The sequence below is a fragment of the Bombus affinis genome, chromosome 13 (assembly GCF_024516045.1).
Source record: "Bombus affinis isolate iyBomAffi1 chromosome 13, iyBomAffi1.2, whole genome shotgun sequence".
NCBI classification, from domain to species: Eukaryota; Metazoa; Arthropoda; class Insecta; order Hymenoptera; family Apidae; genus Bombus; species Bombus affinis.
This window is the reverse complement of record NC_066356.1, coordinates 7003779-7029419: the sequence shown is the minus strand read 5'-3', so window position 1 is coordinate 7029419 and position 25641 is coordinate 7003779. Positions and strand designations below refer to the sequence as shown.

General features: G+C 34.2%; 3 protein-coding genes and 1 long non-coding RNA gene across 9 annotated transcripts in view; 1 reads left to right on the top strand and 3 right to left on the bottom strand.

The window, feature by feature from the left end:
• The window catches only part of LOC126923395 (apyrase), a 13852-nt gene extending 7724 nt beyond the window's left edge, over window positions 1–6128 (bottom strand). Inside the window, exons 1-3 of one of the 3 annotated variants that reach the window (XM_050736801.1) lie at window positions 4188–4447; window positions 1776–1828; window positions 120–351 (exon numbers count right to left, since the gene is read on the bottom strand). In XM_050736801.1, the coding sequence (XP_050592758.1) occupies window positions 120–250 (131 nt within the window). In that variant the 5' untranslated portion in view covers window positions 251–351; window positions 1776–1828; window positions 4188–4447. Of the gene's footprint in view, window positions 1–119; window positions 352–1775; window positions 1829–4187; window positions 4448–5846 lie in introns of those variants that run through there. The other 2 variants (XM_050736802.1, XM_050736800.1) reach the window with 2 other exon arrangements.
• LOC126923391 (protein 5NUC-like) lies at window positions 4615–23078 on the top strand. Of its 4 annotated transcripts, XM_050736791.1 has the most exons (9): window positions 4637–4776; window positions 10894–11285; window positions 15185–15421; window positions 17192–17669; window positions 18906–19137; window positions 19229–19828; window positions 21254–21691; window positions 21795–21984; window positions 22087–23078. In XM_050736791.1, exons 4-9 carry the CDS (start codon window positions 17500–17502, stop codon window positions 22281–22283), a joined length of 1827 nt encoding a protein of 608 aa, XP_050592748.1. In that variant the 5' UTR covers window positions 4637–4776; window positions 10894–11285; window positions 15185–15421; window positions 17192–17499; the 3' UTR covers window positions 22284–23078. The 4 variants fall into 4 exon arrangements, with proteins under 4 accessions (XP_050592747.1, XP_050592748.1, XP_050592745.1 ...); XM_050736788.1 differs by lacking the exon at window positions 15185–15421; XM_050736789.1 differs by lacking the exons at window positions 4637–4776; window positions 15185–15421 and adding an exon at window positions 9457–9681.
• Window positions 12256–13128, bottom strand: LOC126923404 (uncharacterized). The gene is made up of 2 exons (XR_007713146.1): window positions 13012–13128; window positions 12256–12809 (listed from the first exon to the last, which is right to left on the bottom strand). It is a non-coding gene; the product is annotated as an uncharacterized LOC126923404 (long non-coding RNA).
• On the bottom strand, window positions 22767–25641 carry LOC126923390 (SET and MYND domain-containing protein 4-like). The gene is made up of 6 exons (XM_050736787.1): window positions 25551–25641; window positions 24245–25439; window positions 23890–24170; window positions 23588–23746; window positions 23360–23503; window positions 22767–23119 (listed from the first exon to the last, which is right to left on the bottom strand). Exons 2-6 carry the CDS (start codon window positions 25308–25310, stop codon window positions 22874–22876), a joined length of 1896 nt encoding a protein of 631 aa, XP_050592744.1. The 5' UTR covers window positions 25311–25439; window positions 25551–25641; the 3' UTR covers window positions 22767–22873.

Sequence of the window (25641 nt, the reverse complement as noted above, 5' to 3'; positions counted from 1 at the left end):
TAGTATTCGATCTCTCGCGATTGAAAGAATTGTATAAAATAGGCAGGAAATGAAATCACCGAAGTTTAATTCGTTTTACAATTAAAACGCGTGTTATGAAAAACAAGCATGCGGCTTACCTCGCGTGGAAATCATTTAGGTGTATCACCGACAACTCGAATAAATCCGATCGTCCCGGATAATACAGTCCTCTTCCGGTGAATCCGTAACATATCTGAAGCAGAAACGGTAACAGCAAAAACGGAAGCATCGTGGATTGAATTCGTGCATCGGGAACGTCGCGGCTCTCCTCCAGGAATTACGTCTCTGGAATCTTCTTCACCGCATCCAAGTCGCTTTCCTCGAGTTTCTCTACGAGAACGAAATAACGTGTCCTGCATTCATAGTTGAAAACTAGTTCGTACCACGGTTTAGACGATATTAGGCACTACGACGAAGACTCTCGCGATCACTGCTCGAGCTTTCAAGTTTGCACATTGAAACGTGAAACTTCGTCGAGTCTTATTCGACGACTTTTAAGAGAAAGGAGAATCTGAAAGGAATACGTTCGAACGTAACGTTAACCAAGATTAGTCTGGACCGTCGATCTATGCGACTTTCTTACGAACGAAGATCAAAGAATACATATTCAGTCTTTCTAAACGATATGAACAGTTGTTGTTGTTGCATGGTGTTTGGATAGACTTTCTACAATAGAAATTGTATATATCTTGTCTTAAGCTTGCCTTTAGATTCCTTTTAACACTTCGCGTATTACATATAAAAATGTTAACTACTGTTAAATAAGACAATAAAAAGAAGCAATGGATGCTATAAACAAAGCGTTATGAATGTGTTTTTACATTGCATGCTTGAATAACACGAAACCATTATCAATATATCAGATGTGACATTGATTGTTTTGGGAAGTTCGTTCGGATTTCTGAAGAATTTAAGAAAATAATAAATTTTACTTAGCACCTCTCCGTCGGGGAAATTGTTTTCAAGCATATCACACTGAAAAACATTACTAGAAGCATCCCTAAATATATTCGTTGATTTTTAATAAAATATTACACGTGTCAAATGCTGCTCGGAAAGTTCGTTTCGATTTTCAATTCTTTGGTCGACATAAAAAATCATATTGGAAAGTTGTTCGCCGAAAAACCTGAGACCTTCTGGAAGGATGGAATATTGGAGTTGCGTGAAAGATGGAGAAAGCTTATGGAACGAAATGGCATTTATATAATTCGATAAATGTACATCGAATAGAAATGTAAATCTTTTGAATCTTTTCGATCACTGTGTAAAAATACGCGGCAATTCAGGCTATGTGCTTGTCGGAGCATACGGTTCTCAAAATGTTAAGTTCCTTGCAGGTTCTTCTTGGCGCGTATTGTGTTGTCAAAGCTAACAGGAGGATGAATTCGTATCGTTGGTGTAGATAGCCTAAGTAGCCTAAGTAAACTAGCAAGGAGGAATACTAAATGAGATTATCGGTCTACTATATCTATTTCATTTAAGTCTTCTGTTAGATGGCTACTTGTGTGAAAAGTGGTTTGTAGATACATACAATGTCAAAACAAATATTTCTTGAAATACATAAATAAAAGCTACAAGATTGATTATTGGTCACGCGCGTCGTTCGGAAGCTAAATTGAATAGTAAATTAAAAAATAATGATAAGAGAAAAACAACGATGTTGGCCTCGGTGTAAAACCTCGAGCGATTAGATCGCTGTGTGTCGTTAATAACCGTCGTTGAAAAGTAACCGTTAAAATAATTAAAAATGATACCTGTGTCATGAAATCGAACGACGCAGAAAAAGCAGTGGCGATCAATTTGGCTTCTGAAAAAATTAAACGTCGATAAAGTGAACAAGCAGCCTATTCTTTCAATCCCTTCAAATCCTCGGAAACAACAACCGTCTTTCATGTTTAATTAGGTTAAAGCAATCGCGATATCATTATCGCGTTGTTTCGTAACAGTACAGGGAATTTATCATTCGCCGCTGACAGAACTAATTTGACATTAATTAATTCGCTGGGAGGGACAATTGACAGAATGATTAATGGTGTAATTCATCGTGACATTGTATGTAAAGTGTCTCAGAAAACTGAGCCAAGCCGTAGCGTTGAAACGATAGAAAATAGAAGAGGACCTGATTAGGAAAAATTAAATAACTTCGAGCGATACATCACGTGGTGCGGTTAGCTTCTCCAAAAGCGAAGGCCTGTCGTAGATTTCACTTACTTAGGTTTCTTTTAAATGGAACTATGCATACATTTTTTTATCCGCAAAAATCATTTCAAAAGATATTTATATCTAAAATGATAGTCTAAAAAATATCGCAATGTTGATTTCATCAAATTGAGCGTATGCAAGACAAGGGAAACATGAACATAAAAGCACTGTATCGTTTCTCCTTGTCTTTTATACGATAAGTTTTACAACAATTTAAGATTAAGATATCCTTTAAACTAATTTTCCGACTAGAATGTACCTCGATGCTTTCCTGTGGAGAATTAAAAAATGCGTCGAATAGTGTATAAAAAAATTTGTAGTTCCATATAAAAAAGTAGAGGTGGCTTTGAAATTTTTAAAACGTCTCCACTTTCCGACGAAAAAATTGCGCCATTCACTTTAACCATTTAACTGTTTCTAATATTTTTTTCTATCTTTTACCGTTTGAACGCCGTGGCTTGGCCCAATTGTGCGCCTATTTGTAGACAGCGTATTACTTTTCTTTCTTTTTCTACATTCCACAAATTTCAACAATTAAACAACAATTCTACCTTGAAACGTATAGCCTACTTGGCCATGAAACGTTTAGATTACTGAACAGCAACGTGACTTGATGACTTATCTACAAGATGTAATGATAGCTTATAAAGATCGTTACGCTATCTGTACAAGGTACTAAATATGTAGTTGTTACAGAAGTATATTTTACAAATTCAATTTACATTCATCCATTTGGATATATTTTTACAGAAGTTTCCGGATCCGTTATTAAAAAAGGGATGTATATTATATTTTTTACAGCTTCAAAGTTACTTAATCTTCTCCACTTATACCGTTTTGCAATGCTTAAGAAAAGCTTAAAGTCGATTACCAGAGCTATGATTATAAAATTCAGTGTTTTGAATATCCGATCGATACACCGTGGATCTAAACAAATGTAGAACTAGACTAAACAAGAGTAAAACTAAAGTAACCAAACAAACAACACCTAAATAGGAATTTCTTATCTACATTCTGCGTTTTTTCATGTTTGAAAATTTTCCATAAATGCATAAACATCTACAGTATAAGATATTTCACTGTTATCTTCTGCCAGCTCTAGAGAATTAGATAACAATTCCATATTTAATGCTGATAACATGCTCATGCCAAATTGAACTTGTTATTCAATTACTTTGTGGCGAAATTAACATAAATATCATCGCTCGAATAAAGCTTCATTGTTATAGTATAAATAGTATAAATAAAGTTCATTGTTATTACAGCCGCCCAGAAGCCGTACTGATTAACTCCATAAATTACGAAGCGAAGGAAATTGTTTTTAAAGTTACAATTTTTTAATACCTGGGGATTCACGCTAATTTATGTATATTTTCTTGCAATAAATAAGCTCGTGGAAGCAAACAGCCTGTTTCCTAGCCAAGTCCAATATCAATCACGTATCCAAACATGTAATGAAATCGAGAAACTTACGAGAAGCGGAGTTGATCAGTTTGCCTTCCGAGAGACTCGTTTCGTACTTTTTCTCTGATCTTTGATAAAGTACTCATGAACTTGTGTTTATACGACATCCGTTTCCTAGTTTTACTCGTAGAACACGCTATACAGCTTCGTTTTACGAAAACCACCCGGGACGCACTCTGTATATAAACGAAACGACGGGCAAACTGTACGCGACAACCTAATATTAAGCACGAGTATGAATTTCATCGTACGCGAATGTTGTAATTTGCGGCTGAACCAGCGGGCAAAGATAGAAGAAAAATTCCAGATGACAAAACAGTGAAAACAGAGTTACGAAAGAGAGCGTGAAATAATTGATACAATCCGCGTCGCGGAGAAGCTAATTTCTCGGCGGAAATGTCGCAATTTGCCGCGTAATCGGCCGATTTGCCGAAACGCGGCCATAATTAGCCGCAAAACGCGTCGCGATTAATCGAAAATTTAACAATCACGCAACACACCTGTCGGTCGTGAACGCTCGTCCTCAACTGTCTAGCTGACTGAAGGAACCACGTTTCCATTCCTTCCACGACCAAACAAATTCACTATCAGGATAATACAATGTTGGTTATACAACAAACACGATAAAAAATTCCGTCGGGACAAGGCAGATTGTCTCCTTTGTTGCTCGGAACGTTCACACCGGTGCAAACACGGAAATTTTTCGGAAACTTTTACTTAAGATCGCTAATATTGTTCTTAGCGATTAAAACTCTGAAGTTGAGGTCTTTGCGTGATACGCCAACGTATATATAGAATGATGTGTCTCCTTATTTCAAGGTTCTTCTTCCTTATCAATCAATGGAATCAGTAGGAGTTAATTAAATTGCAATTGGATTTTCTTGTTTAACAAGTCACGTGGAATGCTTTGAGACGCACATTATTTGTCACGGGATCCTGGACGACAGTCTTATTCGTAGATGCTTAGCATATTGCCGTATCGTTCCGTCGAGATAAATACGCTTAGTGATATTGTTTAGTGACGATCGTTAACGTCTCTGTCGGTTAAATATCATCAAAACGTCGAAAATACGTGTGTTTGATATATAAGTAAGATTCGAATAATATCTTTTAATTAGAGTGGCTATAAAAGGGATTTGCACGGACCATTATCGTCCAGTGAAATGTTCCTTTAACAAGTTCTACGTTTCATTTTCGTTTTATAATATACATGAAAGTGCTACTAATTGGCATAAAATTTGATTATACTTGGTATAAGCTAATTAATTATGTAAATTCCGTAATATGTACAGCGACATGCAGGTTCTTTTTGTATCCACTGTGTATTAATCTTGAAATACTCTACTTTCTCAGGATCCTCTTGCATGGTAAGCTATTACTTAATAACATTGATAAATTTACAAGTTACAAGTTACAGCTTCTAGAATCCTATTGCATAAACAATTTTTACCATTTTATACGTTACAAATTAATCTCTGATATCATTAATACATTTCACAACTGTTCATAGTAAGATGATTGACTTACAGCCGACTAATAACAAATTGTATAATAAAATGAATGAAATATGTGTAATAGAATGTGTCCCATAAACATCTCGCATCGCGCGTCAAACATACCTATTCTGAAATTCTATTGTCAAAACTGTTACTGAAGATAGAATATTACGGCAAAATGATATATTAACACTGATAATTTTTAACCTGTAAAACAACTTGTAATAATATCGTATACTTGCAAAAAGGATGCAGGAAGTATAAGTAACAAAGAGGTTCTCTAGAAAATGGGTAAAACAAAAGCCAGTAAGTGATACAGTATACCTACCGTAGCGTTCCGAGATTAACATCATCCTAAAACTAAGAAACACAAAACATGCTGAAACTTTATCCTACAATTAACAACGAAGTATAATCAAAGAAGAATTAAGAATATAAACTTTGAAGCGGCTGTTGCACGTGAAGATCAAGGTCACACGATTACATTCTTGCCTCGATTGAAGTCTGACCAACGATTCCACGAAGGCTTCCTCGAAGATAGATTAACTAGTTTAGGGCAAAAAGAGGCTGACTTGTATGGATAAATGCGAATAAAAGGAGAAGGGCGGCAGGTAAAAGAATTTCGAACTAAGGGGCCCTCGAACAATTGACGGGCTCTCTTACCTTAGGAATCCTTTTTATCTGACTCAGTTTGCTCTTGTTCTTCGTGCGAGCAGTATCCCAGGAATTGAAATCACTCGTGGCAGAAAGCGAAGTGTCTAACAACCCGATTCTTCGTCGATCGTCTCGCCGAATGGAGGCGAATGATGCCTCTTTTAATCGTTAAACAAAACGAAGTTAATTAACGTTGGAAAAAATCGAAATGAGAAATTTCAGCCTTCCTCGTCCTCGCGGTTACACGTGTCGTCAAAGTATTCGGACACTTGTAGCAACTTCCTACGGGTTATATGTGTCATATGAAAGATTTGAGAGAGGAAAATACGATATGATATAATGTGGTCATCATCGAAATTGATAAGGTTTAATCGACAAGATATTTTTTGAAAATATACGCTTCGTAAGGAATAAAAAACTATTCGATCAGTCACTTAGCCATTATATTAACGATTACCGTGTAAACGTGTCTTAATTACGATGCTCTTGAATTATAAGCTTGAATCTATTACGTCAATGCGTTTTTACGTGATTACTAATGTACTCTTTATCGCGTGTTTCCTTACTCATGTAGAAACTGGTTGCTAAGTTATTCGTACGATTTTCTTTTGCGAATTCGATAGAAAAGATAACTGCGCGTATAAAACAAATGGCGAAACGACCTCGATAAATTATATCCATGGAAAATCTCCTGATACATCAGACAATATATTTCAAAACTCGGCCCAATTAACCAACTGACGAACTTTGTAACATTTCGCTAAAACCCTTGCAAAATCGCTCGCTATTGCGTTTCCCCTTATCGTGATTTAAATCGATTTCTTGCTTCGGTAATATACGTATACGTAATATCTCAACTGACTTAAACAAACTAACAATTTTTAATAAATATGTTGAGAAAGAAATTAAATTATATTGAAACGGAATATATTAAGGAAGAAGAAATTCAGTTATTCAAAAAATCCTTAATCGATGAAAGATCTACATACATATGTACGTTTGAGAAACGCTATGTATATTACAAACTCAAAAGTATTCCAACACTTGCTTGTTTTGCAAAACAATGTACTTAGTTTAACATTCATTACTACGCATATATTACGTCCGTTTAATAACATGCTTAAGTAATGCTGCTGATACAACTGGCATTTCAGATATTCCGATAAGATGACTAAACACATAAAACAAAAACGATTCCGGAGCAAACATCGTTATTTAGAACGAAGGCATTTTCGATGAGGAAGAAATACAGGTGGTACTTTAGTAACGATGAATGTGTTGATCATACAGTTACAAATAAATCAATTTGCAATGATTTTATTCTTCGTAATCGCCTTAGCTGCATAAAATATAATATTATAACAATTAAGTTGAATTTTGAAGAACAATATACAACAATGAAACCGATGCAATTATTGCAAAACCTTGTGTCACTGTTAGATAACTTGACAACGTCCATCATTTCAAATTTTGTAATTTTATAAATTTTTAATCGAATCAGGAAAATTCTTTCGTGTTAACAACTACCTTAATGCACGCGTCAATATTTTATGCTTAATATCAAACGTTAACAATTCAAATTTATATTCTGCTATTTCCATAAAAACGTAATAAACGTTGGTTCGATTATTAATTTACCATTAATTGCTCAGGTAAAATTCGCATAGCGTTATGGACGATAATGTACACTGGCAAATTCAGTCAACAGAAATTCGATTAAAAGTAATGTAAAATCTGTGTTTTCCCGTATTCCCCATGCAAATATGTATGTACGTATAATGTATATCAATGCGAGAAGCTTTTTACAGTCCCGCTTTACTATCGATAAGAACGCTATCAGCAAGCTTTACAATCGTCAACGTTATCGTTGCTATTGTATATTTACTTGTTATTTCTTCTATTATTTCTTCGTTACGCCTAAACAGCCGACGAGGTCATTTCCTTTGAACGTCACACTTGCACTTCATCGATTTCCCTATCATACTGAACCGTCATTTTCGAGATAGTCGCATTGATGAAATATGTGCATATACCCTAATCGAAGTTAGCAAATGCAGATCATACAGGAAAAATATGATGCCTCCATATCTGGTGACTTGTTTATCACTTTTATATGATTATGTTACGTGGTTAACCATTTTGACGGCCGAGAAAAAGTATCTCAATGCGACATACAATTGGAAAGTAATCTGACAGATTCAAACGTACGAAATTGAGCAATCAGTTTATTCTCGTATTAGCTTTCATGATAAAATTTATAATTTACAATCTTTAAATAACTTTCATAACGTTATATGCAATACGATACGATGAACATTTCGTTTAAAGAAATTGAAATACATTGAACAAAGATTATGCAAACATACATGGGGAACATTTACGAAGATCGAAATATTTATGGAAAAAAATTCTTTCGTCATATATATAGCTACAAGATACTGACAAAAATTATTTAGTACGATGAATATTGTGTCTTGAAAAATTATACTGGATCGAACAAAAGTGAAAGATGCTAGAGTATTGCTTTCCTGAGGGAAGACCAGCACGCGCAAAGATGTGCTTATTTTTACGAATCTTTTAATTGCTTCTTCGCAAAAGACGAGCATTGCGACTCGTCGCATCTTCAGCCGCGATCTTTAACCATCCTCTGTTTGCCTCTAAGAAACAAAGTGAGAAGAGACGAAGTCAAAAGAGAAGAAACGTCGCTAGTCGATGCTGCGCATCCTGGCGCGATGACAAAATCGTTCTATATTCGAGTTCTGACCATGTCGCTTAATAAAGCCGCGACTGTGATCGAGTAACGAATCTTCTACCGGAAGATGAGTGCATCGTCATCCTCGTGTACCGTAATTCGCGATAAGGTGTTATTGATGCGCTTGTTTGATCACAAAGTGGCATTACATAAACACAGAGAAGTTCTCCTTGACTCTTCGATATAATGTCGAATTAAAATGATATCCATTTTAATGTCCACTAAAATGATAAAATTTCGAAACAGCCGAATGCAAGTTTGTTCGAGTTCCTGTTTAACGTTGTCGAAGTGACAAGAATATAAGAAATGTGAGGTAATGCGAAAGAAGCGTGACGACTCTGTGTGAAATCTATTGACAAATCATTTGGATTTTCGTTGGCTCGAGATTTATTAGATTTGGTGAACGAAACGAGTTATCGAGATATAAAACGACCGTTATTTCTCATTTAAGCCGTACGATGAAAGAAGATGGTGTCAGAAGCTGTTATTCCTTTCAAAATTAAGCAGCAATGAAAAAATAGTATAAAACAGAAATACTATTCTATATCTATAAAGATGATAACACGAACAATGGGAGAGATATATCTTTAATAGAGTGGAAAATTTTTAATACTCGAAATAAAAATTTACTTAGTGATATTATCGCAGATTTACTCTGTAGCCAGAAATATTTTCGCGATCGTAGCTAACGACGTGACGCTTTATCATGGGTAAGATCGTATGCGTACGACAATTAAGTTGAGAATAATCGGAGCAATTTTTATAAAGACCATGTGCCAACAGAATAGATACGCTCGAACGCTGGTCAATTTATTTCATATTCTATTTTTATTCCATATATATTTCCATTACATTTATACGTTATGCATTGTGCATAGTTTATGATCACGTCGTGTTCACGAGGTAAAGTCAAATGTGAACGTATATATTTAGCTCTGAAAAGAAATAAAATCAAGACGATCTCAACTACCTCTAATCGATCAAACAAACTCGTTCACGAGTCTGCCATTGAACTTTAAAAGTACCAACCGACCAGCTTGCCAAAAACTACAGCGCTGAACTGACACAATCGATCGTTCGTTCGAAAGGAAGGTACTAAGAAATTATGTAATATATATATATGTCGGAGACGAAAGAACATCGGGGCCTTTCTTTTGGAATTTTTGGGAAGATCCCAATACTTTAGTCTAGACTATTTATTATAGCTGTACTTAAATAATAAAACTTAGAAGTAGTTGTTATGATTCAATCCGATTATGTTTGCCCGAGATTTACGACGGTGGGCTTGGGCTCGAGGTGACACAACTGGTCGCTGAACGCAACCACGGTCACGGGATGGACGTTTTTACCTAACAGAGAAGTGCTAATATTATGGGACACGCGTTGTATTAACAATCAAACCCTGGGCAGGAACAATGTCGCCGCTACGCGGAACTGTCTAGCAACGGTGGCTGAAATTTTGTTGGTGTCCCCGGCCAATATATAACAAAACGAACGCGATCGTAAGGAGAGGAAAGTTTTCATCAGTCTTTTATTCTTGCGATTACCTTGGAGAGTTTTCATATCGTCTTTACGCGCTGTATTATATCGAGCGTCACAGCAAACGTTGCTTTATGCTCCAAAATATATTCTACGTTTAACAAAGAGTTACCCCGTTGACCGTGGATTCGTTATTGAACCTAAGAACATTGTCATTAACATCTCGAGTGTCTAATCACCATGGTTATTTGTCAAACTCTACAAAAATCATATTTATAGCAGTAAATATAATCTCCATCGTACAACAACGATGGCTAGTCCGAATGAAGATTATATGCCTCTAAACATAACGATAACCCGACATATATTTGGGCAATCTTCAAACTTTCACAAAAGGAGCATGAAAATTATTATTTTTATATTTACCAGCTCTAGCAAACAAATTTTAATAGGTTGTTTTTAAATTAAATAATGTCATACGTAATATATGTAACTTCAAAACGTTTATGGTAACTGTCGATGAATAATGTATCGGCAACTTGTGAATTCTCTTCGTAGAATAGTAACTATGATAGACGAACTTCCATCATTACGATTCTCAGCCTCTAACTGCTCTAACTTCTAACTTCTACCTGCCTACGAGAATTGGAAAGTTAGCCTGTTAATCAAGAAGATCAAGCTAATTAAATCTCCACTTTCTTGGTCATAATAATCTAATCTTGCCTAATTTCACATTTTTAAGAGTCAGGATCGATCCAACCGAAATTAATTTCGCCCTATCAAATATGAATTCTGTGATTCTAAAAATCTCTCGCCGATTTACAGATGAAAATTAAAGCTGCCAAGATACAAGAAAAATTCAAATTTCACGCACGTTCGTCGTTTATCGTTCACCGTTCGCTGCATGTCAAACAGATTTTTCAAAAAGCTGCCTTCCCATCTTCTCCGCGTCGAGGAAAAACCACGTGTACTCGGCAGAATTTACCACCGTCTCAACCGGTTTGCTCTGAAATCCACGAGCCGAAGGGGACAAACGGAGGCGGCTCGAGGTTTTCGGTCGGCGATCGTGTTCAGTCGACGTCGGTCGCTCGGCAAAATCGGTTCGTTAGCGGAAACGCAACTTCATCGCCGTCGTGCACTCGACGTCGTGCTCGAGTCAGCCGTGTGATCGTTGTGTAACCAGCGGCCAACTTTCATCGCACAGAGGAGACCCATCGGTGAGTGATTGGCATCAGGATCACTCCTCATAACGAGGAGTGAGATATTTTTAGTTCGACAGCCAAATACATTCGAATGAGCGCGCTTCGGATGCCTGATCGTTCCTCGATAGATCATTCTTCTTTTAAACCCCTTCTATTGGGTACAGTATACGACGAAATCGAATTACGTGTTCGAATAGGGCGAAAATTTGAAAATTTGTTGAACAATGGCGATGGTGACAGACGGTACATGAACATCCAGTGATTTGTGAAGATTTATTGTTGTCACAGCCACGTCGTAAGACGTAGTACATCTTCGGATCCTTTTAAAATTTTGTTTAAGTGATTCGTGACTAATGCCGATCCATCATGTGATTCAACGCGGTACGATTAGCGCGGTATTTTTATTATCTTTAGTTAAAATATCCAACTAGCATATTTTCACTTTTCAAGGTACGAACAGTGGCTTAGGAAAATCTTTCTGTACTTACCGTAGGAAACTTTAATAAACAGATTAACATTTGTCAGGATTAGATTATCAATTAGATCTTTGTGTTAATCGATATAATTGGCTTCAGATTTTTATCTTTCGTGATTGCTGAAAACATTCAACGTTTTCTAACAGAATTAACGTGGAATTTTATTTAGGCAGAGATACACTTACGTACACATATTTATTTTTATAATCTTGTATATATAATACATTTAGATAGATCTAGTATTATATGAACAGCACACGAAAGGAACATTACAAGTACATTTTTATTAATTTCTTAATTTCGAATAATATATTTTTTTATAATTCAGAAATATAAATTTCCTGAAAATAACTAACAAATCTATGAAATTTTATAAACAATCGGGCGAAGAATCATTTTTGAAATATTCCTGTATCGTATATTGATAGGACGTAAAGATACATATTAAATTCTACAATCAATTGAGATAACAGCTTTGGGAACATAGAATTGATTTTTAAATTAAAAAATTGCTTATTTCTTGTTTGCGTGATCTTTGTACGTATAGTTAGAAACGAGCCCCTTCGATCACCACACATTCACTTTGTTGCGAGTTCTCAACTAAATAGCGATCGGTCAGGTTCAACCGATCGATTGATATCGCGAACCTTGAATGAGGTAAAGGTAAATTAAATATATCGAGTATTAGTATGGTTTGATAATTTATTTGCACTTTTAGTATATAGGAACAGTACGACGCTCTGATGAAGATTATCGTAGGATGTTGTTGCTCCTCCCACCAAAAGCTCCATCTCGTCCTTAAACCCTGACTTTCCGTCCACCGGTTTTCCATGATCTATAGCTCCTTTTCCATGGTTTAATTGTACTCTCGTCTTTTAGCCCCTTAACACGTTGACTGCCACGTGCGTTCTCAAAGAAATCTCTGTCAGCAATACCAAGCGTTCTCTGTTGATGCTCCCGTCGATATTTTAGTAATGCGAGTGGCTCAAGTGGTGGTCTCAAGAAAGATCTCTTGTTTCTTTTGTTCCCATTCCTTCGCATTTGTTTCTCATCTCTCCACCTTCTACAAAATCAGTTTGAATCTTGACCGAACAACGAACGGTATAACTTAAAATCCCTGTCCTAATTCGTTACAATGCCAAAAAGAAAAATTGAAAACTTATTTCTTAGTTTTACATTCTAAATAATTTTTTTAATGAACCATTTTCGTATTACTTTCATAACAATCCAACAGTTTTATTACTATGGAATATCTTTTCAAATACCTACGACGACCCTTCGCAAGTAGTCCAATAAACGACACCCGAATATGGGTTATGCGGCCCGACCAGAAACTTTGCTGACAACCGAATACGGGTGTCGTGGCGGTCAACGTGTTAATGAAGTCCGCGTCGTAAAGTTTACAGCTTGGGGAAGTAGGCAATTCGGATTTTCTCAAGAAAGGGAAATGTGTTGTCCGAGTCATAAACTAACGGTGACTCCAAATCCCGAACACATCTAACAATGATAAAGGACACCCTTTATCACTTGTCATGAGGCATCACGTACGTCTTTATTACGCTTAAATATTTTAAGATCTTTAATCTAATAGTATGCCTTTTTAGTTCTTATCAACCGTAGTTTTAATGGCTCGTTGTTAGTTTAAGTTGTCTCACAATTCAGCAAAGTATAACGTTTTATGTTTTAGATCGTCGCTGTTGACTGTTGATTGTCGACTTGAAAACGAAAGTCATACTTTGCTCTTGAAGCGAGAATTTCTTTCCAATTTACGTGATATTCGCTGGCTCACGAAAGTATAATACTCGAGAAGAACTTGCTATAGAAAACTTTTGTCTCCATATCGTATATGTGTTATATTTAACAATATTATTCATATAATATTTAACAATAAAACATTTTCAAATTTTATTAATACCGTAATGAAATACGATTGTCACGATTATGTTGGTAAAATTTAAGACCAATATGAGAACGTATATAGAAATTACAAAATAATTATTGCGATTATTAAATATGGTATTTCAATACGTTATTACAAGTGTCAAACACGGTATTTAAATGTGTTATTACAAATATTATATATGGTATTTAAATATGTTATTACAAGTGTCAAATATGTTCGCACAGAATATTGAGATCTATTAATGGATAATCAATTGTTCACTTTATAGCTTTTATATATACTTTCAGATTTGTTTTAAACTTTCCCAGTATTAACTATGATATTCGAGTCTCACAACGATGCCAATGAGACTTCAAAATGTTTCGTATAACACAGATGATATGTTCATGAATGTCTTCTGTAAATATTCAAATCCTTTCGCGAAACTTCTATATTTGAAAATTTAATGATAAATTCTATTCGATGATCCGACGAGAAGATAAACATAGTCACATGTAGCTAGGCTATCCAGTTTTTTAATCTGTGGCAATTAAATGAAATAACGGAGCCTTCGTTTGTTCGAATGGAAATCAGTTCTCATTGAACGGAGCTCGATGAGGAAATAGAAAACGCGAAGTAGATAAACATCTGCCGTATTTAAATCGTATCGAGTGATACGAAGGTCATTTCATTCAGAAGTTACATTCGTTAAATTAATACAAACCGGGTATAATTGATCCATTTCTTCCAATATGAGGAAGTACAGCGTATCAATTAGACGTGAAACAAAACAAAGCCGTCTAGGTAATTTGTCATTATCATTTTTCTAATGCAACGCCAAATAACTCGTTATGTAACCATATTTATCGCAAGTGCCACCTTTCTAAGTCCTAAATGTTAAACGCTTATAGATAACCGAGGTCGATCGTTTCCTCGTATACATTTGTAGGAAATATATTTTACATGTGCGTTTAGAGGGAACTTCAAAATGCAGAATTGTATAAAATGCACATGATAAGTACGCAGAACGTATGTAAAATATTCAACATGTGGTACTTTGTACAGTGCTTGGTAGATAGTGCAATTTTCTACACAGTCTGTACTTTTTTACCTATAAGTATTTTCAAACGTATGAATTTGCATAAAAATCTAGCAGTCTAGTAACAGCAGTCGTACCAAAGCGTGCAAATTAACGATCAATTAATAATTAGAAGCAACAGTCACTACCTTTTTATGAAACTTCGAATTTACGAATCAGGCTACAATGCTAAATTGCGTTTTCTTCTTACCTTTCACTTTACTTTTGACATTGTCAAATTTGTTGTTTCAGTATCACCGGTTCTATTATATTTAGTAAAAAATTAAAAAACTTATTTAATGTTTAATTATATAGTGTATGTATGTATAATTATGTAATTATATGTATAGTTATATGGTGTAATGTATGTAAAAATTATATAGTATATTAATTATATAATAATTATATAACATAAATACTCAATAATCGTTTTAGAAAGGGAGAGAGAGAGAGGGAGATAAATTTATTGTAATTCCAGTCTCTGTGTGGCCATAAAGTGGACTTGCTTTACAATATTCCTTATCAGCACTTCGCACCATATCTCTGAAAGGCATTTTAGTCTTAGACCTTCTTAAATCTGATGTACAATTCAGAAATTGAAGAATTTGAAGATAAACAACTTGTTGGCGGAATTCTACAAGGTTTTACAACAACAAACATCAATAGTAGTATTACATATTGGCTTTCCGAGATCAATTTAATCCAACCGTCATAAGTAAGTTCTTATTTTACCTTAGATAATGCTGATGTATTTTATAAGGCCTTCCCCCTTTGTTTCTTAGAAGGCAGCAATCAAATATTTTCATATTAATAGAATTTATAAAATGTGTGTCAGTTACAAAATTGCATACTATGCTAATTTTAAAAAGCCAGCACAACTAAGGATATTTTTAAAAACGTTCGTGAAATACAGGTCGTGTTCTAATCCTGAGAAAATATCGAAGATTCATTTTTAAAAGAAAATCGTCTAGTAAAAAATTCAATGGTAGTAGGCAAATAAAATCAGCGTTGAATGAGTTGTTTGACTCAAAACTTTGAGAGAAAAATAGCGAAAGATCATAGAAACCGATGATTGAAATTGACGATTAGAAATAAACGTCAATGGGTTTTAATTCTTTTCGCTGTAAGTTATTGATCAAAAACCAACGTTACTTATAGGATGGCCCGATACTATTACACGTAGCTGCGATAATTGTAGAGGATAAAATCATTACAAATTGATTTGCCCGTAATTCTGTAATCAAAATGCATCATGTCAGAAATATACCAATATCCGAATACTTTTGGGCGGTGATGTATATTACGCATAATGCGTGTGAGTGGAATTTTTGCTTACTCGAGACAAAAAATCTCGGCATGCGTGAAATAGAAGTATAAATAATAAATACATGCCGACGAGGTACCTCAAAAAATGTCAGGTATCGTTAAACAATTTCTGGATCCGATAAAGCAATCAGTGCCTGCTTTGTCAGCGGCACAACTTGCAGCTTAGACGGCTAGAAAATTTCTATCGAGCTTCGTCTAAATTTTATATCGCAAAATTAAAAGTAGGCAAATTAGCTCTTCTGCGATCTTCGAATTTTTTTGTCTCGATCTCGCTTTCCCTTCGGTGAGAAAAAGAAATTGTCAATGTTTTAAGAAATCATTATTGAGACGGCTCTTTCGTATTTCTCTCGAACTTAAAGATCTTCGAATATGCAAAAATTTAAGGAAATGCCACGCCTTTTCTAAGATAGAAAAATATGTATCGGTTGAAAACGATTCGGTCGGAAGACAAGTAACAGAGTCGGATAGTAAAGCATTCACACAGATAACCGGAATAGAGGTAATTGATTATCGAAAGGATATTTAAGTCATTTATCGTTGTGCAAGGAATATTGTGCAAGGAAATTATATTCACCCGTGTCGTGGATGACAGTATGCAATTATTGCCTCATCGTTCATCTCGGTAAACTACTTTTTTAAGTCCTTTACCTTCTTTTCGCGACTTTCCTCCCAAGTACCCTCGATCCAGCTGATTCATCATGAACACTTTCACGCTCGATAAAACACACGATACAGTTCACCGAGTTATTAATTATTCATTATTATTAATTAATAACTAATATTAATTAATTCATAAATGAATCTATCTTCGATAAAACTGACCGCAAATTATAATACGTACGCTATGTCCTCGTTACAAAACCATCCTAAAAATTGTATCTCCACTATCAACGATTAGGCTCCAGGATTTTTTGCGTTTATGACAAAACTACAAGTGCGCAAAATAATATTTCCCAGGAATACATGATGGATAATTTATAACAGTCCTCAAGAGATGAAGTTCGTTAAGGTAGTGGAAATTATTTCTCGTTACGTGAGAATTGTGCGCAGTATTCAACGAGAAGTAATTTAACGACAAAACGTCGTTTATAATAAAAATTAACGAACTAGACGATAGCGGATAGTCACGATGCATCTTTTTCTTTTCTTGGTTTAATAGAAAATCCAGACAAAGGATCCTGGCGACTTCCTCGAAAACGAGAAACCTAATGATCCAGAAAATGAATGGATTGTCTTAAAACGAAACGGCTGATCGTTAAAACGAAGGAGAAAAACGGGACAGATAATAGAAAAGAAAGGAATATTAGTCAGCGATGAAACTACGAATCGGACAAGGTCGCAATTGGTGAACCAATTTGTCCCCTTCCTCTCCATTCTTTCTGGCTGATAGCCACCACGATACCCAAGTCGCTTGCCTTATTACATTTAAAACAGCCGGTTAACGGAACAGTGTGAAATTGGACGAGAATGCAGCCGAAGCGTGAACAGCCGTGTGACAAAATGCTCGTCGCCTGGATCATGATTACGACCGTTCTGGCGTTCTCCAGTGGAGTCCTCGGCAACCCTGTGCCTACGGAACCCCAGGTTTCTGAGGGACTCACCGTTCGAATCGTTCACACCAATGATATGCATTCGAGGTAACTGGTTTTTATATCCTTCTTCCGCTTCTCTTTCCTTTTTTTATTTTTTTACTTTTTACAAAAGCAGAATTCAAGAGGAAAGATATCCTTGATTTTCCAAAAAATATATGGATATCATAAGAGGATACGTTTCGTATCTTTACAGGAGAAAGAAATATAGAAAAAGAAATGCGCGCGTATATTCTGAATTTGTTCAAATTAATAGTTAGCGTGATTATTAATTTTTATCGCAATTTCTTACTTTTGCCTCTTTCTTTATTTTCGTTATTTAAAAAAAAAAAAAAAAATGAACGAATAGAGACAGAAAAATCTACAGTCGCGAATTGTCTAATAGTAATAATCGCTTTCGCCACAATGTTTCCCTGTTATCAGATTTATCTTTGTAAAAATCGTTCTATAAAAAAGAATAAGATAAGAGATAGATTTTATCGCGATTAGTCGACTTTTATATTGATTCGAACAGCGGGGACTCTGTAGTTTCCGCAATTAAAAAAAATAAGGTAAAAAAATAGATGTTGCGAAAGGTTTTCAACATGCACAGACATCGAGTAGCATTCTTATCGCCGTATTTCTCCATTGTTTCGCTTCGATCGTCCCATTTTATGTTCATCCATCTTCTAAAAATGTCCAGACGTAGAAATACGAATAAGATGCGCATTTGTGTAAATATCCCCAGTCTAACAGTCAGTTTGTTCCTCGCGGATTGCGTTAGTAAATTTTTCAATACGCTCCATCGCAAATTATTTCAGCTAAATACTCAAATAGTCAAAATATCGGCGCTACGCGATCGCAACGCAACGACGCTAATTACGAACAACGTAACGATAACTAATACTCCACGTGCGATTTAAACGTTAGCTTTCACGTTAATTATCCGGTGAAATACCTTGACGTATGAAGGCCATACGAAAGAAAATCAGTTTGTTTTCGCGATGATCTTCTAATTTCGATGATACTCAATGTCTAGAAAGTAGTGTGTTTTCATATACTTGGTATTATATGTTTGTTATGTATATCCACTGTTTATCACGCCACTAATAACGAGTCGAGTAGCCTGTTTTCAAACGCAGATTACTTATAAATTATTCATAACTGAATCTAGCCAATTACAAGGCAAATTAGACTATCATCTTGACTCAGATACATCCTTTTAACTCGAACAATTGACCTGTTAATTACGCTATTAATCTGTAATCAATTAGCCTAAAAAATTGCCCTTATTAATGTTCACAGATTCGAGCAAACATCAAGATTATCAAGCGTTTGCTCGAAGAAAGAAGCAGAGGAGAAGAAATGCTATGGTGGATTCGCGAGAATAGCTACTCTGGTTCGACAAGCCAGAAACTCGTCGGTCCCATGTCTCTTCCTCAACGCTGGCGATACTTATCAAGGATCTACGTGGTTCAGCGTGTACAAGTGGAAAATTGTAGCCAAATTTTTGAATCTTCTAGCTCCAAATGTCACGGTAGAGTATCTCGTGTGGAAATACTTCCGTACTATCCATCCATGCCGTCGATCTTTTATCGTTCTCTATGTTTTCTATCACAAAATTACAGAGTTTAGGAAACCACGAGTTCGACGATGGCGTGGAAGGTTTAATACCTTTCATCGAGAACGCCTCGTTCCCCATAGTCACTTCCAACCTGGACTTAAGCAAACAACCAGATCTGGCAGCCACGAAGTTAAAAAACAGTACAATTCTAACCGTAAATGGAATAAAGATCGGCGTGATCGGTTATCTAACACCAGATACCAAGATAATCGCCACAACGGAAAACGTGATTTTCTTAGACGAAGTGGAGAGCATTCGTAGAGAAGCAAAACAATTAAAAAGCCAGGGTGTAAACATATTGATCGCTGTGGGACATTCTGGATTTGAGATGGACAAGAAGATTGGTCGAGAAGTGGAAGATATCGATATAGTGATCGGTGGACACACGAATACTTTCCTTTATAATGGTATACAACCGGATTTGGAGGTACCAGAAGGTTTATATCCAACAGAAGTAATACAGAAAAGTGGAAGAAAGGTTTATGTGGTTCAAGCTTACGCTTATACTAAGTATCTTGGCAATCTTACGGTGACCTTCGATGATAAGGGAGAAGTGACTAATATTAATGGCAATCCTATTCTAGTAGATAGCAGTATTGAACAGGTGAGCGTTAAATTTGTATATGTATGTGTATATATATATATATATATATATATATATAACAGAAATAATTGTCATCTACATTATTTGATATCAAAGTCGGATCTTCTTTTGATGTTCAATTATATAAATCCATATCTCGTAATGAAATTGACAACATTATCGATGCAAATATATATACATGATAACATAGGCATAAGGTTTGTAACAATAAAAAGGCAGCTCTAATATTTTAATTATATTTATTGGAAGAAGAAGACAGGTTTCATATTCAAAAGAACAAAAGTTTATTATTATCAATTTAACCGATGATTGACTAATTAGTTGATATTTCAAAAAATAATTTGATTTTAGTTGACATTGAATTGATTCTTGTTAGTTTTCTTAAATTATTGAAAAATAGATCTATAGCTCCTTAATGCAGCAGTACCTTTATACACACGCTCCGATAAACTGTACAAAGATAACGATAAGAAAGAATTAGAGATCAGTGCCATCTATTGAGTGTTTGAACTTAATCCGAAAATCGAGAAATGTTAACAGGAACATAGAATACTCGAGGAAGTCGTTGAATTTCTAGTGTAATGTCACAGACAAGATTCGCACTATTATATGAGAAAGATAAAAAATAGAAGTTACCAATTCGATTTAGATATGCTCCTAATATATTAGCCCTGTCCATAACAGAATATTATAGAAAAGAAAAGTTCTAAATTCCATTGCATCATACATACAATGCAATAGTTCTTTATAGCATTTTGTTAACCCTGCTATTATTGTTGCCATATGCTATAACTTCTTTGAGAGATATTGTAGAACAATTTTTTATTAGCAATTATTAAAATAAAAGATTATTTTTTAAGTTATATTTGAATATTAAATAGATGTATCATCTCTACAATATGATTCTAAAAGTGTAGAAATTATACTTAAAAATCAATTAATTGGTTCATTTTCAATACCGATTTGATTTTAATCATCTCTACTACTCTCACTTTTCAACCTCAGAAATTTTATTTTTCCTTAATCAGGCTATAGGAAGTATGTATTAGGAGTATATAACGAGATGGTGGTTTATATTCTCTGTCTCTCGCAAAACATTTACTTTTCTTGTTCCTGACTGCATTTGAAGGATTTCTATGCTCCTATTAACATATCATGACTTTCAAAATGTACTTTTATAATAATGATTAGACTATGGATTTTTATGCAAATTTATATTCTTGAGAATATAATTAAAAGAGTAGAATCTCCTTATAGATTTATAGCAAATCCGCAGATTAGTAATAATTATTGCTTGTTATTATTGAAAAATCATGTTATAAAATACATTCAACAATGTGCACTTATCAATTAAATAGAACTAGTAACATCAAACAAACTAGAAACTATATTAATTATATAATTGTTTGTTTTGTTTCGTAATAGGCGAAAGATATTTTAAACGAATTAGAACAAATGAGAGATGCTATCGATAATATTAGTCTAAGAATACTCGGAAAGACACGAGTCCTTCTCGAAGGAGATAGTAAAGTTTGTAGACTAAGAGAATGTAACCTGGGCAATTTAATCACAGATAGTATGATTGATTACAATGTTGGTGAATATGCAGACCAATCCAGTTGGACGGATGCTGCAATAGCTATTCATAATAGTGGCAGTATCAGAAGTTCTATCACAAGAAGCAATGAAGATAAGGTCACCATGGGTGATGTTCTTAATGTGCTACCCTTTCATAACACTATCCTAAAAGCTTCAATGACTGGAGAATTGTTATTGTCTGTATTAGAATGGAGTGTTTACAATCTAGAGAAGGATAATACTGCTAATCTCTTTGGAGCATTTTTGCAAGTTTCAGGACTTCAAGTATGTGATTAAATATACATAACTTTCTAGCTATTACTACAAACCAATAATTCAATATTGTTAAACAGTAATTAATCATATTACTTTATTTAAATGACTATAGGTGGTCTATGATTTAACTCAACCAAAAAATTCAAGAGTAGTTTCAGTAGAAGTATTGTGCGCATCCTGTGATGTTCCAACATATAACAAACTTGAAAAAAATCAAACTTATAATGTACTTCTGACTGACTTCTTGCAAAGCGGTGGTGATGGATATTCTATGCTAAAGGATCTCAAAACCACATCTCTCGGTACATTTATATAAGTTTTGTTAAATATAATTTTTTAAATGAGTTATTTATCGTTTAACAGGCTGTTTAATAAACAATGTAACAATGCACTTTCTTTTATAGGTGTCACTACATCAAATACATTAATGATGTATTTAGAAAAACATAGTCCTGTACATCCTGGTGTTGAATGGAGAATTATGTACTTCAATAATTATTTCCAAGAAGTTTGTACCACTTGCAGTGGTACAAATAGTATATACCACTCAATAGGATTAACAATTTTATTACCAATATTCAGCTGGTTGCTAACAAGATAAATCCTAATATGTAGGATACATTTTGAGGAATTGACATTCAGTATTTTGAAAGTTCATAATTTATACCAATTTTTTATGCACCTTTTACCTTTTTCACTACCTCAAATATATGCTATAAACCGTACCCTTTGAAGCTCAGTAAAAACACCACTGCAGTATCTATATAATTATTCGGTTCCAATGAACATACTTTAATCATTATTTTAGTTACTATCTAACTTTATCGGCAATTGAACATTATAACATTTGTATGGTTTTACAGGTATTTTATTTTCTCGATCTCTTTCAATTTGTACTTAATAAATATAATACAATATGTCATTATATAAAATGTTATTGACATCAAATACACATTGACGTCGTATTCATAGCACATATATTTTTAATATATACAAATATATAATATAAATATATATTATTATAAATAAATATTATTAAATATTAAAACATGTATAGAAATATTCGATGTAAAGAAGAGACAAATAGTTTAAAACGCACATTTATTTTCATACACATTTTTATACATTATTTTTATACAAAACATATTAAAATTTTGTTTTGTATAAATTTTATCACATATGAGACGTTACTTACAGTTCAGGGATTTCAAACCGATTTCCATTTAAATCGTAGACACGCTTCAAAGTTTCTACTACGTTATTCATTTCTGTACACGGCATTGGCACCAATTCGTATAGTACTTCAATCATTTTTAACAAATCATCAACGATATGTTTATCCGATATATTTCCTTCTGTTGCAATATTGACATATTTATTAAATTTTCTTAACACATGTCTAATTCTATTCTTATCTTCCTCCTTCTTAACTAAATTCTATAAAATAACAAATCGCGGAGGTAAATAATAGTACAAAGTAATACTTTAATCCCTTCCCGTACTTTAGTGAGTCAAATTCGCGATGGAGATTTTGGCCCAAACATGAATATCGCGAGTCTGACTCGCGACCAAATACTTGGGCCAAACATGAATATCGCGAGTTTCATATTCATTGCGAGTCTGACTCGCTAAAGTACGGGAAGGGGTTAAAATATTCCTACTTAACTAATAGCTTACTCTGAAAGATTTTAGATTATAGTACAATGGCCAATCCTCTTGACATGGTAGACAATTACACTTAAAATAATACTGTTTCAAAAGCTTTTCTTGTCTCACAGCTTTTGGTGTAATAGCATAATGTTGAGTATAAATATCATATAACTTAAAAAGAAGAATAAAAAATTTGTGAACGACAAAACATTAGTATCATAATGTACTATTTATGTGTCACTTAAATATATATACCTGTTCCCCTTCTTCAATAGGATATATAGCATAGATAATAACATATTTAGATCTTGAATGCCTTAAGATATTTGGATTACAACTGTGATTAATTAAGCTGGAGAATGGCATAGCTGCAGCACCACGTTCAACTGCCTCTAATCCACATTCCTCAGAGAACTGCAAATAGTCATTTATATTAATTATCTATTACGTCCTAATGTCATCTACCGAAAATCGGAACTAACTTTCCGAGTAACCCAATATTAATAATTTATGACAAAAAAAAGTAATTGCACTAAAGCAATATGAAAACCACATACACTATGAATATTATTAGGAATCAGTTGCTGATGTCTCAAAATAAGACCACCGACAAATGTAACATCAGCATTTTTTATTAACACAGATAAATCTTTGCTTAATGGATTTCCAAACATATTAGTACATGTTGCTACAAAATATAAAATAAAGCTTGCATCTAAAGATCTTCTAAAGAGATCTTGTACTGAACGTTTTTCAGTATTAGTCACAAGACCTAATAAACTCCTATATTTATCACTAGGAAAAGTGCCATCTTTAGAAAAACCTTTTGTTCGAGAAGCTGAAAAGAATGTAAGAAAATACAAAATTAACACTCATATTAATTTCATCATGGTAATGTGTATAGCTATTTACCAACACAACTATCAACTTCTTTTAACTCCTTCCTTAGTTCTTGTATATGTGTAGCTTCTCTCACAGCCTGAATTGCAAGTCTTAAACTAAACAAATCTAATTTGACAAAATTCATCTTTAACATAGAGGGAAATACTGTGCATTCAACATCGTGATACTTTTTCCATTCCATAATCTTACATTCCTCTGAACAATACATAGCATATGTGCAATGCTCACAAGGTATATTGGCCCAAGACACCTCCAAACAATTTGAGCAATGTGTATGTATATTATCAGGTGTTAATATTAATGAGTATGGCTTTTCTACTGCAATTACTTCACCAGGTCTTATTTTACGAGTAGCTACAATATGTCTACCATATTCTTCATTATACTTTATAGTTACTGCATCAGAAGCACAAGGAACTTCAATATTACGAGTTTTTATCTTAGGAAGCGGTGGTTGTTTTATAGTATTCTGTTTCTTCAACTTTTGAGATGCTAAATTGTGTTTTGTATTATTTAGTTTTTCACTTAATTTTTTTCGGTTGATATCATCTGAAGACATCTTTTCCAACCAATATTGTGCTTCTTTTATGGCATCTTCCATACGAGGATGTCCCAGAGCATTTAAACACTCAACTTTTCTTACACAAAGCTTAGCACGTAAATTATTTGGATATGTGAGTGCTAGTGCTCTATCTATGTCTTGAATACATAACTCATATTTATGTAACTTTATTAGAACAGCAGATCTGTTGGCATATGCCAAAGCAAGTTGTTCAGATGGATAAGGAGCATAAGCTATGCTTTTTGTATACAATTTTAATGCGTCCACACATGTATAATTTTTCAATGGTGTTGAAACAAATAGTTTATTACCTTGTTCTCTCAATTTCTCAGATTCCTTTGCATCTTTTATATCACCACAAGCTTGTGGAATTATATTATATTCTAGCATAACATTAAGAGTAAATACTATACGTTCTTCATCTGTACATAATGTTTTGTACTTATTAATCAAATCTCGATGTTTATCTGCAGCAATTAATTTTCTATTTAATGAATGTAATACTTTCTCCATCCTCTTTCTTTTTTATTGAATAACGTTATCATAAAAATACACATGTATGTATATGTAGATTAAAAAATAACTATGACTAGTATTGAACGGCAAAATGCAAATACCCGTTATTGTCACAAATTAATGTACCTGTTACATAAAAATATTTAGATACAATATTGTATACAGAATACTTTTACGGCAATATTAATGAACATCGCTGCTTCTCAACTATGTAAGAATAAGTTATTTTTACCTCACGAGATCAGAGTAACCGTAATTTCACGTTAACTGACTGCGGCTCAGGACCATATCTAACCAGTTCTTAAGAAAAATAGAGTTCCAGGAAATA

What these genes read in the sequence shown, in the direction of transcription:
- LOC126923391 (XM_050736790.1), top strand. Translation starts at nt 17,500, where the DNA reads ATGCAGCCGAAGCGTGAACAGCCGTGTGACAAAATGCTCGTCGCCTGG. An exon ending in ACCAATGATATGCATTCGAG is followed by an intron (nt 17,670 to 18,905) that starts GTAACTGGTTTT and finishes TAATGTTCACAG; the next exon opens with ATTCGAGCAAACATCAAGAT. An exon ending in TTCTAGCTCCAAATGTCACG is followed by an intron (nt 19,138 to 19,228) that starts GTAGAGTATCTC and finishes ACAAAATTACAG; the next exon opens with AGTTTAGGAAACCACGAGTT.
- LOC126923390 (XM_050736787.1), bottom strand. Translation starts at nt 25,310, where the DNA reads ATGGAGAAAGTATTACATTCATTAAATAGAAAATTAATTGCTGCAGAT. An exon ending in AGAAGTTGATAGTTGTGTTG is followed by an intron (nt 24,171 to 24,244) that starts GTAAATAGCTAT and finishes CATTCTTTTCAG; the next exon opens with CTTCTCGAACAAAAGGTTTT. An exon ending in TTCCTAATAATATTCATAGT is followed by an intron (nt 23,747 to 23,889) that starts GTATGTGGTTTT and finishes GACTATTTGCAG; the next exon opens with TTCTCTGAGGAATGTGGATT.